This window comes from Capra hircus, chromosome 12 (assembly GCF_001704415.2).
Source record: "Capra hircus breed San Clemente chromosome 12, ASM170441v1, whole genome shotgun sequence".
Taxonomy (NCBI): domain Eukaryota; kingdom Metazoa; phylum Chordata; class Mammalia; order Artiodactyla; family Bovidae; genus Capra; species Capra hircus.
The window spans coordinates 58,685,822-58,703,386 of NC_030819.1; the positions used below are offsets into that span (position 1 = coordinate 58,685,822).

The following is a 17,565-nucleotide window of genomic DNA, read 5'->3' on the forward strand; positions in this document are numbered from 1 at the left end:
CAGCATCAGTCCTTCCAATGAATATTCAGTGTTGTAGTATTTGCATATAACCTACAAACATCCTCCCATATACTTTAAATCATCTCTAGATTATTTATAATACTTAGCACAATGCAAATGATATGTAAATAGTTGTAAATACAATGGAAATGCTATGTAAATAGTTGCCAGTGCACAGCAAATTCAAGTTTAGTTCGGAACTTTCTGAAATTGTTTTTCTTTTTTTTTTGGAGTATTTTTGATTCGTGGTTGGTTGAATCCTTGGACACAGAACCTGCAGATATGGAGGGCTGACTGTACTGTACAAGGGTGGAAAGCCAGAGGCTCAGACTCAGGTTTGGCTACTCTTCATGGTCCAGTGGTGCTGCCATAAGTTGCGTTATCAAGTCTCCATTTCTTGTGCACTCAAAAAAATGGGAATGTAGCTAGAGCTCACAGAATCCTTCAGAAAATACTATAAAGGTGTTCTTATAACTTCCAGATTTCAGAACAGCGAAATGTAAAAGAAATCCCTACCCATCACTATAATGGCTTAGATACAGGTTAAGGCACCCATACTGTTAGTGAAGGTCTGTAGATAACAATCTAGGCTTTTATATAAATCTTTAGATTTGACTACGGTACAGAGGTGTCAAACTCATGGTGAGCTTTTTTCTTTTTTTTAATGGCATGCTATTTTATAGAGAAATCTTCCTCAGGAAGCAGGTTTTCCATTTATATGAAGCATGAAACTCAACATGTATTATAGAGAAAAGAGGGGTATATTTAATGTATATAAATTTATTTGCCTTGGCAATTATTTATTTACAATTGATGATTGATACCAACAATCGAGGTAAAGATATACATGAGGTATAAATATATTACTTAAAGGCAGTATATTTTATTTCCATTGGCAAGATAACAATGCATAAAATACTATGGTATTTGACAAACAAGCTTGATGCATCTTTCTCCTCTTTTGTTTCTTTTTAAGATGCACTGTGTTGTAGGCAGCAGGGGTGTACTTAGTATGTGCATAAAAAATAAAAAGGTAATTTGAAGAGAAGGGGAGTCAGAAATCAAATAACGTTGTTTTTATTCTAAGTGTCCTCTAGATCTCCGCTTCTCAGGGTGTGGTCTTGGCCCTGAAGCTGGTTCAGAATCCAGAATCTCAGGCCTGCCTGAGCCTGCGGGAATCAGAGGCTCATTGTAACAAGATCTCCAGGTGATCCGTGTGCTGATAAGGCTGGAAAAGCCCTGCTCTCGGTGACAGGACACCGTTCATCCTTGTGTGCCTGTCACAGCTCCTGAAAACACGTGGCCCCATCTCTGGAGTGGGACCAGTATTAAGCTAAATTAAAATTCACTAACGATCCTGTCTATGTAATCTGGCATATGTGGTTAAATTTAGGATGTGAATTTGTTTTGCTCACAGAGCATTGCGCAAATGGAAAACTATGGGTTTGCCGCCACCTTCTTCGGTAGGCAAGGAAACAAAAAAAATTCCTCGATTACAATTCAGACAGTATGATTTTACTTGTACCATCCAGAACTCATTTATAGCATTTTTATTCCTCTCAATAAAAGAATTGCACAATACTGATAAAAGAAAACATTACATAAACATACAATATAAAAAGAAAACACTCAGTTTTTTTTTTCCCCTTCAACACCAATTGCTAAATTATGATACCAATCTCTCCCTGAAATCAAACACAATAAATTATCTTCCTCTTTAGAGTTGCTGAATTACAATGAAAAAAACCCAACTTAAAATCCATCAGCAATTGGTTAAGGATAGTCAATTTGCTTAGTCCATACAATAATAAATAAGGTTCGGGCAAATGCATAGCTAGCTTGACTGACAAATGAAGAAGCATGGACTTAACAAACCTGTTTATATTTTCTAAAGCTAATTGAAGAACACAGTTTTGGTCTTAATGCTAGTTTTAAACCCTGTCTTTCAGATTGCAGAACTTTAACGAGCAATATCTTAAGAGCATAGCAATATTAGAACTCCCTGCAGCTGTAATGGTCCAAGACTCTTGAGTGACCAGCATCTCCCTTTATCTGGTGTCCAGAGTTAAATTCAGTGCAAGACGTTGGTAAGAAAATGTCAACTAACTGTGACCATTAAATAGGCCACTGGTCAAATAGAATGACATTTAAGAACATTATGCAATGTATCTATGAAACCTCAACAAAACACAGAGGCTCCCTTTGGCTGTGAATATGCCAAGGCTATTATATTCAGCTCTAATCAGCAGGGAAATACAGGTTCTGTTTCAGTCACTGGAGCTGACTCCAGTGGTGCACGGGCATCTGGCATTTCACTGAAACTGTATCTGCCGGCCCCATGGCAACTGGTAATATAGTCTTAAATCTGGTAACGACTACTCACCCACTTCTTTGCTTTAATGAGGACTATTATTTTCCTCGATTCATCCAATACCCCACGCTCAAGTTCTGAATGATACAAACTGACAACATGTGAGAACCATTTAATGTGTTTTCCTTTGGTTGGCTAATCTTTGGTAAAACATCAGGGCAGACAACTTGTTTTCACACTTTGGTGTTAGCAGCAGATTCTGCTCAGCTTACAGGGCAGTGGGGACACAGGGCCCAGAGAGGCTTGGAAAGAACCGTGTGCCGAAGGGGCTCACCTGATCAGATGCATTCCTTTTCAAAATACGCCATTATATATAAAATTGACATTTTACATATATACAGTGAAGATAGAGATATACACACATATGTACAAATGCTACACATACATTTATTTACAGTTAATGATAGTGCTTCTTAGAAGCCTTTAAATAGCAAAATTAGGCAATGCACAAGGAATAATCAATTTAATCTTAAGTAACATAGATAAATGTTCTGATTTTTAAAAATATTATATTAGTAGGGATGTAGCCGTCTCCAGGAAGGCTAGGGAAAGTTCTCAGAAATTCTTGCATCTTCGACATTCTGACTTCTCAGTGCTTCTGCTTTTGAGCATTAACTTTGTCAATTAGTTTCTCTCTCTTCCTTGCTTTCTCACGCTCACACTCTCTCCCACAAGTGTTTGCTTCCGCTTCCTCTTCCCTGAGTTTGATGTCACACTTGGGAAAACTCAGATTTTAGTTTCTGGACCCTCAGCAATGAGGGGCTGAAAAGAGTTTCTAATCCTGGCAACTTCCGCCGCACACAGATGTCCAAAGGCTTTATTGTACCATTCTGGGGAGTGACCTCTGTGGGGACAAAAAAGGGGAGGGAAGTGGGAAAGCCTCTTCCACATCACAACAGTTTGTCACGGTCAACACGGCGGCGCCTGTGCCCTGCCTGTCAGTCCGCTTGCCTTCCCCGAGGGGCGCTGCTCCTAGGATCTGCGAACCTCATTCTGTCAATGGGGGCCCGTAAAATTGCCTTCCTGGCCAAGGATTCAGTCTGTCTTTGCAGGATTCACCAGGTGCTTTCAAATGATAGCGTCCTCTCAGGGATGAGTCTGACTTAATTCAAGAATTTATGGAGAAAACCCAGTTTATATCCACCCAGACCAAGAACTCAGTCTAGCATCATGAATGCATTGAAAAAGGTTGGATTTAAATTAGTTCCTTCTCATAGGAGGGCAACTGGAGGGAACAGAAAAGGGACAGGCTGGAAAGAAACATAAGAGGACTCGTATTTCCTGAGCATCTACCGTGTACCAGGAGCCAGTGCTGGCGTTTGCCCCGTGAGAGAAGCACACCAGTACACGTGGGACAAAACGGGAAAGAAAGACAAGCATGGGACCGTCTCTTGACAGTCAGAAGTTTAGCAAGGCTGGAAAGAGAAGTGAGGGGAGTGATTCGTAATCATCGAGACAACGTGTTAATGGTCAGGAGGAGGAAAGGACAGAGCAGTAGGGGTCAGATGGGAAAGAGGGCTGTGCCTGCCACCTCCAGGAGCCCACACTCACCTCAGGTCCACCCTGCAGATGTGGGTCAGCCGCGACTTGCCTGAGCCACATGGCTCTATCAAGTACTGAGAGTCCATCACCACAGCGCGCACGCCGCCCATGAGCTGGGCTTCCTCGTGTTCCACGGAGAGGGACACTAGGGTACACATTCCTTTGGGCAAATCAGTCTTCCAGGTCCTGCAGCAAAACAAACCCACACGTGGGAATTACGGCCAAGAGAGAAAGAAAACCCTGAGCATGGAGCTGAGGCTTACGCTGACATTTTCTTGCTCAAATTCCAAGCCCAGTTACTTGGATTCAGCTAATGGTTCTCACAAGTGTGTGTAAAGTTTATACAGTACGGTTCAAAGCAGGGGTCTTATCCCTCTGACCCAGAGGTCAGAAACGACTTTGCAATTTTTAGAGATTCTTTCCAAATCCCAAACTGAGGCTGCAGAGACTCCTGCACATTCCTGAAGGGCTTGCTGGTCCCACCATTTGGGAATTGGGACTTGCTCATTCAGTTCTTTCACCAAACGTCTACTGGATGTGCCAAGCTATGAGAAGCCACTGAGGACACAAAGGTCTAATCAGGAGGAGAAACAGACCTCCAGAGAGAACTCTAAAACACTCTGACAAGCACAGTGATATGGTTGTGCAAGGAGAACTCTGAGATCATACACACGGGAAGGCTTCCTGGAGGAGGTGATGCTCCACTCAAGTCTGAAAGGATACATGAGCTGACGATGCTCAGTTAGAAGAAAACTAGACATATGTGGACTGCTAGCTGCCTTCAAATCCTTGAGAGGCTCTTGAGTGGGAGAAGAAATAAATACAGTTGATTTGACTCCAGAAAACAGAGATAGGAAGGCATGTTTCAATCCAGTGCAGAGAAGAGCTACACAATGTGTACTCCTCAAAAATGGAATGGGCTGTATGAGGAGTAGTGAGCTCACTGTTACTGGAGCTATTCAAGCATAGAAGGGGGTACCACTTGAGAAAAGGTTGTAGATGGAAGTCAGGAGCATCTCTGTAGCAACCATTTCTACCACAGGATATGGGTTTATTATAATCTCAGTTATTAAGTCACAAATCCTATCCCCTTGCTTAGTTATCTTATCTATAACTTCATTCTCTTCTACCATACAAGAAACATATTACCAAGAAACTTGGGAATAAGCAAGCCCAACAAATTTCTTAGCAACTTCTCCATGGGTATGACCAGTCTCTTTTCATGCATGATGCTGTGATTAAGAACAAAGACGGAAAGTTGCATAGATTTGTGGGGATAAAATGGAAAAAGGCTTCAGTGGCTATCACTGGAACCTCCTGAGGAACTAGAGAAAGGGATGAAGTGAGATGTGAACATGGTAATCCTGAGAGGAGACCACCCATGGCACTTTCTACCTCTTGTATCATAACCACAAGGAATTCCTGCTGCAAGCAACATGTCTGGTTCATTGTTGTTGACACTAAAACTGAAGCTCCAATACTTTGGCCATCTAATGTGAAGAGCAACTCAACAGAAAAGACCCTGATGCTGAGAAAGATTGAGGGCGGGAGGAGAAGGGGGCGGCAGAGGATGAGATGAGTAGATAGCACCACTGACTCAATGGACATGAATCTGAGCAAACTCCAGGAGACAGTGAAGGACAGGAGAGCCTAGTAAGCTGCAGTCCATGGGGTCACAGCGTCGGAAACGACTTAGCAACTGAGAAACAACAGAAAAGATAAGAAATCCTAGTCCCCTTGCTTATTCTTTATTGACTCTTCCTAATAAAATATTAATCTCAAGACAGCAGGACTGTGGTCTGTTCACAGCAGTATCTTGAGTCTCCAACAGTGCCTGGCACAAGGCTGGGATGGAATGGGACTCTAGAAATGGCAGGCGGGTGGCACTGCAGGAGGATTGGAAGGAGGGAGTTCCATGAACAGACTCTGGCCTGCAGCCTCCTCTAAGGGGAGTGGAGAGCGGACCATGGCGGGGCTCCAACCCACCAGTCCCCAGGGCTGCCATCCTGGAACTGTTTCACTTCTTGCTTGCAGCAGTGAAGGTGTAAAATTTAACTTCCAATGAGATGAGTAATGTCCCAATAACTGTGTTAATAAGCCATGCTTACAATTTCCCACATTTTCCACCAGGATCCCATCGTGGCTAAGATAAATACATATATTTGGGGAAAAAAAAAATGACCCTTGAAACTCAAGGTCCTAAGGACCAATTCCAAAGGCAGAAATAGCCCATGTGAAAAGTAATCTTTAGTTTGCCATCAAGACTAGTTTAATAAAGAAACTATTTTAAATATATATTTGGGGATTTCACTAGTGATTTTTTTTGTAAACTGCTAATATATGAGAAGAGATGGTATTCACCATCAGTTATCAGTAAAAAATTTTTTTTATTTAATTATATTTTATTTGGGTTTGTCAGTATCCTCCATCCCCATTCTTTCTGATTCAGTACAGACTCACCAGCCAATATACACAGGTCCACTGTCCCACTGCCTACTGTTAGCTGAGCATCCCACTCTAAACCCAGAGAACAGGGGTCTGGAACTCAACTCACAAATCTATTAGAAGCAATATTTCAGCAGATGAGATCAGAGTCTCAAGCTTTATCAGGCCCTGAAATCTTTCTGGACATTCGATTATCTCAGCATAGTTGGACCTTCAGGGCTGGGCCACGGCTTCCATGCATGGGGATGACTTATGAACACGTGAGGGCTTCCCTGGTGGCTCAGACGATAAAGAATTCGCCTGCAATCCAGGAGACCTGGATTAGATCCCTAGGTCTGGAAGATCCCCCGGAGGAGATCAAGGCAGTCCACTCCAGTATTCTTGCCTGGAGAATTCCATGGACAGAGGAGCCTGGCAGGCTACAGTCCATGGGGTCGCAAAGAATTGCACACGACTGAGCGACTGAGCGACTGAGCACCGTGTGAAGTTATACAGATGAATTCTGAAGTTACACACACTCCAGATGGAGAGCCACCCCACTGAAGACTTGCCTTTCCCAGGCAGAGAAAAACAAAAGCAAGAGAAAAGCCAGTGAGATTCAATTTGCATAATTTGGCAGAAAGTTCAGCTGGACAAACAGCAGCTCATCTTCAGACTCTGTTCTGAGGAAATGAATGATATTTATGGCCTAATAAACCGTATGCCCCATACTGAAAGGAGCCATAAGAGAGCATGGCAGAACTGTACATCGGGTGAAAGAAGCAGGAGGTCGGGCATGAATACGGCAGTCAGTTTTCGGCGAGGGAAATGGACTGAGGGCCGGCGCTAGTGTTCCCAGTGGAGGCTGAACTGAGGTGGGAGAATGCAGCGAAATGCTCCCATCTGCAGCTCTCACCCTGCTTTTGGAGCAGAGGGGCAGGCTTACCTGAGAACCACGAAGTCCCTGGAGGGATGGGGCGCCATGCTGTTCAGCACATACTGATAGACTTCCGTCTGTTTGTCCAGCGTTTCCACCACCTTCCACTGCACGAAGTCCTCGTCCCACAGGTGGCGCTCCCTCAGCACGCGGTTCAGAACCACCGAGGGGGGCGCCTCCACCTCCGCGGAAGCCTTCCACAGCCTCAGCGGGGGCCCGTCTCCCACCTGGGGAAAGACACCCGCAGCGGCTGAGAGGTCGCTGGTTCCAGCAGAACCTACCCGGCTTCACTGGTATTCAAAAAGCCTCATCGATTATGGAACTTGAAAGTGATTCTGTACACCTCAGGTTTAAAATGGTCACCCTTAAGCTTAAGAGAAAAGTGGCAATAAAAACGATAACCAGCAGCACACAGTGCTTCCTGTGTGCTAAGCATTGTTCTTAGTTTTAGTTTTCTATTTTCCATTTTTTAAAAATTAATTTTTATTGGAATATAGTTGCTTTCCAGTGTTGCCTTAGTGTTTGCAAAGTGACTCAGCTATATGGATACATATGTCTCCTCTCTCTGGGTTTCCTTCCTCTTCAGGTCGCCACAGAGCACTGAGTTTCCTGTGCTACAGGCAGGTTCTGATTCGTTCTCTCTTTATACGTAGTATCCATAGTGTATGTATCTGGTAGTGCTCCTGCTGTTATGTCCGTTATGCAAATGAGAGCATGGAGGCACAGACAGGTGTGTGACTCGCCCAAGCTCAGGGGCAGAGCCCGGCCTGGGTCCAGAGGGTGGCTCCACAGTCTGCCATCTGGTTACACAGTCAGACTCTGGTGCAGAACTTTGACCAGTTCCTATGTGTGACAAGCCCTGGAGACAGAGGGGCCACTTTCGAAGCAAAACAAATTCCAGGTTGTTAGATGTGGCTCTTGGGGAGTAAATTTTTTTCCAAGACCCGAGATTACCTTTTTGAAAGCAAGCTCTGTGCTGTCTGTGCTTGGACATGTGACCCATCCTTTGAACTTCTCCTTGGCTTCCTTCTGGAGGCCCTGGACGAGATGTTCCAGGTACGTGTGGAAAGTGGCCCCGCTGTCCTCCAGCTGGGCCCCCAGCTCTTCCAGAGTTGGCGGTTGGATCTCAGCCTCCACATACGAATTATGAGACTGGGCCACCATCTCGAGCGGGACCTGAACCAACGGGTACACAGAAGAGCAACACAGAAATGTTGAGACTAATAGAGAAAGTGAAGCAGCGTCACCGAAAACCGCGGTACCGGTGACAGGCCGGGTGCCGCGGGGCAAGAGATGTTTGTCTGAGATCAGTGACAGCGGTCACGAGAAAGGGCTTCTGAAAGTCAGGAAACCCAGATCTGTTTGAGGCTATATTTATTATTCAGAACATTGCCACGACTTCTCATTCACCCTTTCCACTTTTCTTTGATTTTACTTGTCATATATTTTTATTCAGTTTGGCAAAACTTGGACTCAGGAAACTTAAAAAAGTGCACAGACTTAAGGGGAACAACAAACATGACTCAGAAAGCAGCTTTACCTTTTTAGCACACTTTTTCCTTCTGCAAATGCCAGTTTTGCCACAGAAAGGATGCCAGAAGTCTAGTTCACGTACTCCTTTAGCAGGTCTGTGGCTGTATTCATAAGCTGTCACTGATTCAGAGTTAACAGCGATTGTTCAGTATCCCCCCCGCCCCTGCTTCCCCTCCCCCCGACACGTACATTGAATCTAATCAAGTCCTGAGGTCACATTAAATATACTGTAGTTGGCTGGCCTAGGACCTGGCACCAGAACTTGATGCAACCATTTTTATAAACATCATCATTATGGTAAACCCAAGTGTCTTTAACTGTCAAAGCCTCAACTTCAGGGTTGGCTCCTCATATTTCTGGGAGGCACTATTTGTTGTACCATTGTCAAAAAAATAAAACCAGAAATAAGCCATAAATGCAGTAACCATTCCAACTGTCTTATCGAGTTCCAAGAGCTATAAGGAAGGAAGGTGGTTGGAGCCTTTCACTCACCTCAAAAAGTCTGTCACATTCCATGATCATCTGGGCCAGCCCCTGAGCTGCGGCCAGATTCTCACTGAGGTCCTTTTGATCTGGCTTCCCAGCAGCATATTTTTTCTGGATGACTCTGTAATTGAAGGGGACAATGCTTAGCAGATCCCAAACCCCAGAGCATTTCATAGGACCCAGTTCATCCCTCTGCTATCTCTTCATGCCCGGATGCCACCCAGATCCCAGACTTTCTCATTCCCAAATAAAAACAGTGACCACACATCTTAGATATCCCGAGGCAGGTTAAGAGTCTGACAAATGGAAAACCTTGGGAAAACATAAGGGCAGGAATAACTGTTGGGGGAGAAATTAATTCATTTTTCCCCAAGTTTGAAACGACTTCACCACAAGCTGCCATGCTTGGGCCTGAAATCCAGTCTTTTCAAATTGAAGATTTTGTAACACACACACAAAACAGAATTCCCGGTTTTCTGGATCACAGAGGACACTCTTCAATGCTACCTTGGTAATTCTCTGAGGTGCAAGAATCAGGTTCTTCCAAACATTTTCTGAGTATAAACAAAGTGCTAACAGATCCCCAGGTTGAAGTGCAATGCATGTAGTTTTGTTTTGTTTTTTTTAGTAGCCCTGGGGAATACCTGGTTTAGGATTAACATTCCCCTTGAGAAAAACCCACCTGGGGGAGCTTTCTTTCTTCAGTAAATTCAGGTGGAAGAGGGAGGGGGCCAGACACACGGCCAGGTTCATGGGCGTCATCTGATTCTCTTCCACCGCGTGGACCACGTCGTTAAGGAAGCATAGCAGCGTCTGCAGCACCTCCCGGCTCTCGTCGGCCAGCAGCAGGACGGCTGCCTGCACTGCCTGCAGCCGCTGCTCCTTGGGGACACCTATGAAAAAGTGGGTGCCAGGCCGTCAGAGGGCCAGCCGCAGAAGGAGCCGGCAGGGGAGGGGGAGAGTGCGCTACCTTCCTGCGAACATGCTTGGGGTCCTTGGGGTCCTTGTCATCAATAGTGACCAGGAGGACAGCTAGGGGCACAGAGAAGTCATGGCTTCGGAACCGGCGTCGGAACCCCCCTGTCTCACTCCAGAACTCAGTCTTAACGACGAGGCTGGACTCTTCCTGTGCTGGCTTTTCATACTCACCTGTCTGCTGCCTCACCTGTTTCAAACCTCTTGCCCATCACCCCCCTTCCCCAGCTGGCGAAGTATCTCTCAGGATGCCCAGGGATTGTGGGAAGGGGAACCAGGTCCCCTCTCTTCTCAAGCTGTTCTCCTTCTGGGTGGTCCTCGTGGTGATGATGGTGGTGGTGGGGCGGAGGTTGGGGGGGCGGGGTGGAGCGGCCCTGGTCATGCAGGCTTGAAAGAGAATTGGCCTGAACAGTAAGAGCTAACTAAGAGGGAAAATCCTAGAAAAATGGGTGCTCCGTGCTGCATTTTGCTGCCCCCTGGCTGTGTCTGTTAGTGATCTTTTAGGACGACTGCTGCTGCTGCTGCTAAGTCGCTTCAGTCATGTCCGACTCTGTGCGACCCCATAGATGGCAGGCAGCCCACCAGGCTCCCCTGGCCCTGGAGTTCTCCAGGCAAGAACACTGGAGTGGGTTGCCACTTCCTTCTCCAGTGCATGAAAGTGAAAACGGAAAGTGAAGTCACTCAGTCGTGTCCGACGCTTAGCGACCCCATGGACTGCAGCCTACCAGGCTCCTCCATCCATGGGATTTTCCAGGCAAGGGTACTGGAGTGGGTTGCCATTGCCTTCTCCGCTTTTAGGACTGACTCACTGCCTTATTCCCCTCACTGTGAAAGACACCATCAGGAGCTCACTTGAGTTAAGAAGTGTGAAGTGTTAATAGCTTAGTCATGTCCTATTCTTCCTGACCCCACGGACTGTAGCCTACCAGGCTCCTCTGTCCTTGAATTTCCCAGGCAAGAATACTGGGAATGGGTTGTCATATCCTTCTCCAAGGGATCCTCCCCATCCAGGGATCGAACCTGTATCTCCTGCATTAGTAGCCAGATTCTTTACTGTCTGAGCCACCTGGGAGAAGCGGCCTCTTCCCCACAGACATTGGAAAACTCTTGACTCCAGAGTCTATCCCTGGAACGTTGTTATTTCAAGTCTGGCTACTAGAAGTCACCGCAGGTAACTCAGAGCCTCAATCAATGTGCTGGCTACCTGACCCTCCATTCTTGTCCCGTCTGGTAGCTCCTATTTACCACTTCCGGATTCATGGGTCAAATAAGCAGTTCTGATGGACACTGGCCCTGCAGCACAGGCTTGGCTGCCTGGGATATACTTGCTTTCTCTTTCCTCTCTAAGAAAGGCCATGTGCTGTTCAGGTTTGGGCTGTATTGTGTTCAGGGAGGATGGGCCCTTCCCTCTGACCCATGCTGGCCTAAACCAAAAATGGTAACCCCGTTCTTCTCTCCAGTGATTGATTTAGGGGAGAAAAATGTATACTTTCTGGCCTATGAGACCAAGATAAATGCTAGGTAGGTGCTTCTGTAAATTTATCTCCCTGATAGAAGGACGCATGCCTGAGGAGACCCCGTCTGCCGGCCTCTTGCCTTTGGATGTGATTTTTGGGAAGACATGATAATGCTAAGTTGTGGCAGTCCTATTGTGACCAAGGGAATAACCTTGGTCACAAGGGGATAACCAAGAGAGGTGCACTTCAGCCATGGTGTCCCTGATTAACCGACTCTGGAATTACTCAACTCCAGATTTTCTGTCTTGTGCAATTATATAATGTCTTTATTGTTTAAACAACTGTTTGTTGGATTTTGGGTCCTGTGTTTATAGCTGAGAGCATTGTAACTGGTCATCTCCCTCAACAACGCCCGAAGGTTCTCCAGTGATTAATGAACCAAATATGAGCCCTTTGCTCTAATGTTCAGTGCCCTTCCTGGGTACAGGCCTCAGTCTAATTTTTGGAGTCATCTGATCCTTCACTGGACAGTTACCCTTCTGCAAGCCAGACGGAAATCCTATAATCGCCTGACACGTGTGCTGTTTGCTTCGCTCAGCATGTGTTCCTTGTGTATCTCAACCTTGAGTTGTCACCTCTCCATCAAGTTCTTATTCCTCATCTCAACCTCCCTGGGTGCTCTTTGTAACTTATCATGGAATGTCTCCGATTTCGCTGTATTGCAGTTATCTGTGTACGTCTTGTCTGCCTAAGTTGTAAGATGCCTAAGAGCAGAGTTAAGTCTTACTATCCATGTGCTCTGCAGGGCTTAGCACAGTGCCCTGAACATAAGCTGAACTTAGTAAATGTTTGCTCAGCTAAAATAAACCCTGCTTTGATCTTTTGTTGTTGTTGTTTGTGAGTCTCACAAAGAGCTGAAAGCATTTATCTCTTGGAAATAATCTGGCTTTAACCTTAGACCAATGTCAACCATAACCCAAGAACCGATTTCATGTAAAGGCTCATATATGCTACTTCCAAACCATAAGGGAGGTTTTACTGATAAAACACAGCTCAACCTCTTATGGCAGAAACATGAATTCCCTGTATTTAGGCTCCAGCAACCTGTATCACTAACTTAACCTATTCATTTTGACAAGATAATATTTATTTAGTGGGTCACTACTTTATCCTGTTTTGACAAGTAGTACTTGTTATAATCCTTTTTGTTTGCAATATTGCAAACTCCTAAAATACATTTAGTACAGGATTCTCAATAAGCAGGAATCTCTTCGAGTTGGATCAATTTCATGTCAAGGTCTATTTCATGCATATGTTGCTAAAGACTCAAAAGTCTACAGGCCAAGTGTTTTTTTCCTGAAGAATTGAGGCTTGGACCATTAAATACTTATAGCTGACCCTTGAACAACATGGTTTGACCTGCACAGGTTCACTTAACAGGCAAGTGCTTTTTCCTGATAAATACACAGTCAGCTCTTCCTATACTTGGGTCTTGAATTTGCAGATTCAATGAACTGTGAATCCTGTACTGTGTTTATGACCTGAAGTTGTCTGAATCCTTGGATGCCCAATGGAGGATATGGAAAACTGATGGTGGGACCTGAGTATCCTTGGGGAGTCCTGAAAGGAAGCCCATGCGAATGCTGGGTAAACATAACAGTGCCGCTGGGAAAAGGCCACGTGTTCATTTCTCCTCCTGCCCTTAGCAACTACCTTTAGCAGAGTATGCCTTTAAATCAAAAATTGCTATTTTCAATTATTAATTATAGGGGCTTCACTGAACATTATCAACTTCACATCACTTAAAAAGTTCTAAGTGAAAATATAAATTAGTTGAATTAAGCTTAAGCCTTAATTTGCTTTGCTTGCTTACCACCAGTTAAAATACATGGTATTAAAATACAATTTTCCCTTGATTTCTAGTCATTTTAACACATCTGGATTTCATATATACCAAGGAAATGCTTTCTTTTAAAAAACACCTATATGTAAAATAAATTCTATTGTGTCCCTTTTCATTTTAAGTTTATTAAAATTACATTGAAAGTTAGTTTTGTTTTTTTTTAAAATATATCTTACACGAACCCCTATTGAGAGAAGGAAAGTTTTTATGTCAAAAAGTATTTTCAAATGCATAAAATACAGCCTGGAGATTTTCATATCAAAGTGTGAACAAAGTTTACTCCTGTAACTTTTATATACTTCATGCATTGCTTGTAGGGTTTCCTTGGTGGCTCAGTGGTAAAGAGTCTGTCTGCAATGCAGGGGCCACAGGAGATGTGGGTTCGATCCCTGGGTGGGAGATCCCCTGGAGAAGGGCATGGCAACCAACTCCAGTATTTTTGCCTGGAGAATCCTATGGACAGAGGTGCCTGGTGGGCTACAATCCAAAGGGTTGCAAAGAGTCAGATACAACTGAGGCAACTTAGCACGTATGCATGTATTACCAGTACGATTAAAATTCAGTCTATGTACTTTTTTTTTTTTTTTTTAGGTGAATGGATGCACTTAAGAACAGGCTGGGCACTGTACCACTTACACTGGTAGATGTGGAGGAAGGTCTCACTGAGCTTGTTGGTGAAAAGAGGCTCAGGAAGGTCCCGGAAGAACTGCTTCACCATGTCCGCTACGTCGTAAGCGGACTGGTCCTCATAGCTGACGTTCTCAGGGAAGTTCTCATTCATTTGACGTAAGGCATGGATTCGAGATTTCACACCTGATTTTCGAAAAAGACCCACCTGAAACAAGCCACAGGGATGTGTCAGTGAAGCTGCCTTTGGCCCCAGATATTTTCTTCCTACGGCAAGCACCTAGGGGGTGATGGGAAGGCAGTGGGACCAGGACTCAGTGAGCTGGAATTGTGGCCAAACTAGTCAATTGTAAATTTCTTATTTAGCTACTCTGGGCAGTAGCAGAACACTGACTTCCTCTCCCACGAAATGAAAATAATAATAGTACCCCACCTTACAGGGCTACAGAGAAAATAAACGTGATTGTGCTTCGTAACCTGTCAAGTCTTATAACACCACCAATGTTATTGTATTCATTTAGTCAACAAGTAGTGATTAAATACCCATTACGTATCAGGCATACTTATAGCTTCTTGGAGTCATCAGTGAACAGACCAGACAAAATTCCCTGTCCTCTGGTTGTGTGCACTTTAGTAGGGGTTTTGAAAAAGTTCCCTCAATGGAAGGTTTGATAGATACCAGATAAGCAACCATATTCAATGCCCCTTTGAGGGAAAGGTTTATTGGGAATGTGTTCATGAAACAATATCATAAGCATGTATTTTGATTGAAAAGTCTTACTTCTATGCTTTTCCTTCTTCAGAATCCTTGTGACATATGCTTCTCGTATGATGCACCTACTACGCTGGCTGGTGAGTTGTTATGTATTGAAGTTATGGCTCTGGTGAGAATGATTCTTGAGCGGCTTTTCTTCAGACTTCAAGACGTTGTCTTACGCCCTTTTCATTCTTAGCACTCAGAGTCCTCTGCTTGACAAATAAATGGAGCCGTAGGGCACCATGGGGATGATGCCCCAACAGGGATGAGCAAGGGGGAGCAGAGCCCTGTGGGGACGCAGGGTCCTGCAGTGGTTTCCAGGTTACGCTGTAGGCTTCCCTCGAGCAGACCTGCCGCCACCCCAAAAGAACTGAGCTCGTCTGGGAGCCCCGGCTTACAGTGCATTAGTCTATCTGTTATTTTTAAATGCCCGCAGGGCACTGAATTTCTCAAATCCGGTTCCTCAACCCTCCATCTGCACTCTTCTCACTCCCCAAGGGCCCCCTGGTTGACCCGCTTCCACGCTCCTAGCGGTCAGCGAGGTGGGCCGTGGCCGGACCGGGAGTCAATGCTGGCTGCTCTTCCCCTGCTCTGGAGATCACGCCTCCCTGGCCGCTCCGTGTGCCAGGCCGGCCTCGACCCAAGCTCCGGCCTCTGAGGAGAGCTCTCTCAGTTGCTGCTATAAATGGAGAGCAGCCCTCACTCTTTCGAACTGCAGTAACAGCAAGGGAAGAATTCCAAGCAGTTGGGGAATACTCGGGGTTTTGTATACGTCAGAGGCACGGAACACAGGGGAAATTATACACCGCTACTTTTTGTGGCAATAAAGACAGAATCCTTAGTAATCCTTCTCTGCATTCTGAGGCTTACCACCCCAATTCCACAGAATTGGATATTCAGGCAGAGTGTCATTTAAAGCATTAATCGCTTTCTTTTTGATTCTTAAGGTTTGGAATGCCTAGAAAATGCAGAAACGTTGCCAAGAAGAATCTAAGGAACGTTTCTCTTCCTCTGGCGACTACTCCACATTTCATCAAAAGGCAGGAGAAGAAAGCAAGTACTGTCAAAAGAAAAGTTCAAGGTGTCAGATAAGTGATTATTGGAGTGAGACCCAGCCTCAGTGTGTTTACATCTCTAATTCTGGAAGGAGGCCCAGGACCAGGCCTCAGGGCCCAGATGCACGGGAGTTCTCAGAAGCTAAGTGCCCCAGAGGTGAATTCCTCAGCGTGACTCACAAACAGGGCTCCTCCTGTGAGTTGGGAGTATTCCATCCGAGAATTCTTGTTATTATTGTTTTTGATGGTGGAGAAATACTGATCGTGTTCTATAAAAAGAATAAAGCTGACAAATGTGTGTGTGTGTGAGTATGTGTGTGTGTACGTGGTGGCCAGGTTCCTTGTTGTCCTCTGTGCCTCGCCGGCGCGGATTCTGGTGCACGTGAGGTGCAGGTACACACGTATTCCAGGGATGCTTTCTTTGTACTGTTCTGTCTCCAAGTTTCTTTCTAGTTTCAGCAGATACTGTTACCTAAACGATTTGAGACGTGTCTGGAGCTCTTCAGCCGCGGGCTCTGTGCTGCTTGTTCCGACTTCAGATCTCACAGGATGTCCAGAGGGTTGTCAGGTATTTATTTGTTCTACCTCAAATTCTGACAGTAACCTTCCCGTCCCACCCTTATCTTCCAGGGAACGTGGGAAATATCTGTGGGTTCTGTTGGAAGCGCCAGAGGATTTTTTTTTTTTTTTCTAAATCCAATAAAAGTAAAGGTGGTCTGAAATCAGATTCCAGATGGAGTACTGAGGATGGCAGAAGAGAGAGATGGGAAGGGCCCCTGTCATAAAAAATGGCACTGAGCTGATGGAAGAATTGCCGTACTACCTGCCTTGTTGTTTTGTGACTGTGGCCATTTTCTATTGTTTAAGCTATTTGGGGGCAGGGCTTCAGGTCCCTGTAATGGAAAACTTCCTGGTGAGGTAAGTAGAAGCTTTTTCTGGGACCAGAGGGAAGAGCTTTTCTTATCCATCATCGTAGAGCAGCCAGGGCTGGGGGTTCCCAGGATTGCCATCCATCACTTCCTCTTCAAAAAGCTTTCAGAGCGGCGATAAAATGCGCATTTCTGACTAATTTCTTTTTGTAAGTAAAAAGTGGAGGACCAAAAAAACCACTGAAAATGCATTTCTTCTAGGGACACCATGGTCATTGTGGCCGATAGGAGGCAACCCCAGGCCCTTCAGCTTCATTATGAAGAAGACCCAAGATGTGTGAAATGTCTTTCATTTGCTTCTGTGTCTGTCGCTGGTGGCCCAGTGACCTGGGTAGTCACATGTGGACCCACGTTTAGTTTAATGCTCTGTGGTCACCATTTTGAAATTCTTCGTAATCTCTATGCACTTTTCATTTTGCACAAGACTCCACAAATTACACAGCAGGGCCTGCTCTCACGTCCCAGGAAGTATGGCTCCAACATCCTCTCTTAATAGGGAAGAGTAGTGGTCAGCAATGCAAAATCCATTTCATAAGCTTCTCTCTTCTCTCTTGCTTCTCTCTTCATAA

General features: G+C 45.0%; 1 protein-coding gene across 5 annotated transcripts in view; it reads right to left on the minus strand.

The window, feature by feature from the left end:
- STARD13 (StAR related lipid transfer domain containing 13) overlaps positions 762–17,565 on the minus strand; it is a 381,403-nt gene continuing 364,599 nt past the window's right edge. For all 5 annotated transcript variants that reach the window (XM_018056642.1, XM_018056640.1, XM_018056643.1 and 2 more), the window contains 7 exons: positions 14,265–14,463; positions 9,976–10,186; positions 9,300–9,414; positions 8,229–8,450; positions 7,284–7,501; positions 3,923–4,099; positions 762–3,215 (listed from right to left, as the gene is read on the minus strand). In XM_018056642.1, the coding sequence (XP_017912131.1) occupies positions 3,098–3,215; positions 3,923–4,099; positions 7,284–7,501; positions 8,229–8,450; positions 9,300–9,414; positions 9,976–10,186; positions 14,265–14,463 (1,260 nt within the window). In that variant the 3' untranslated portion in view covers positions 762–3,097. The remainder of the gene's footprint in view (positions 3,216–3,922; positions 4,100–7,283; positions 7,502–8,228; positions 8,451–9,299; positions 9,415–9,975; positions 10,187–14,264; positions 14,464–17,565) is intronic.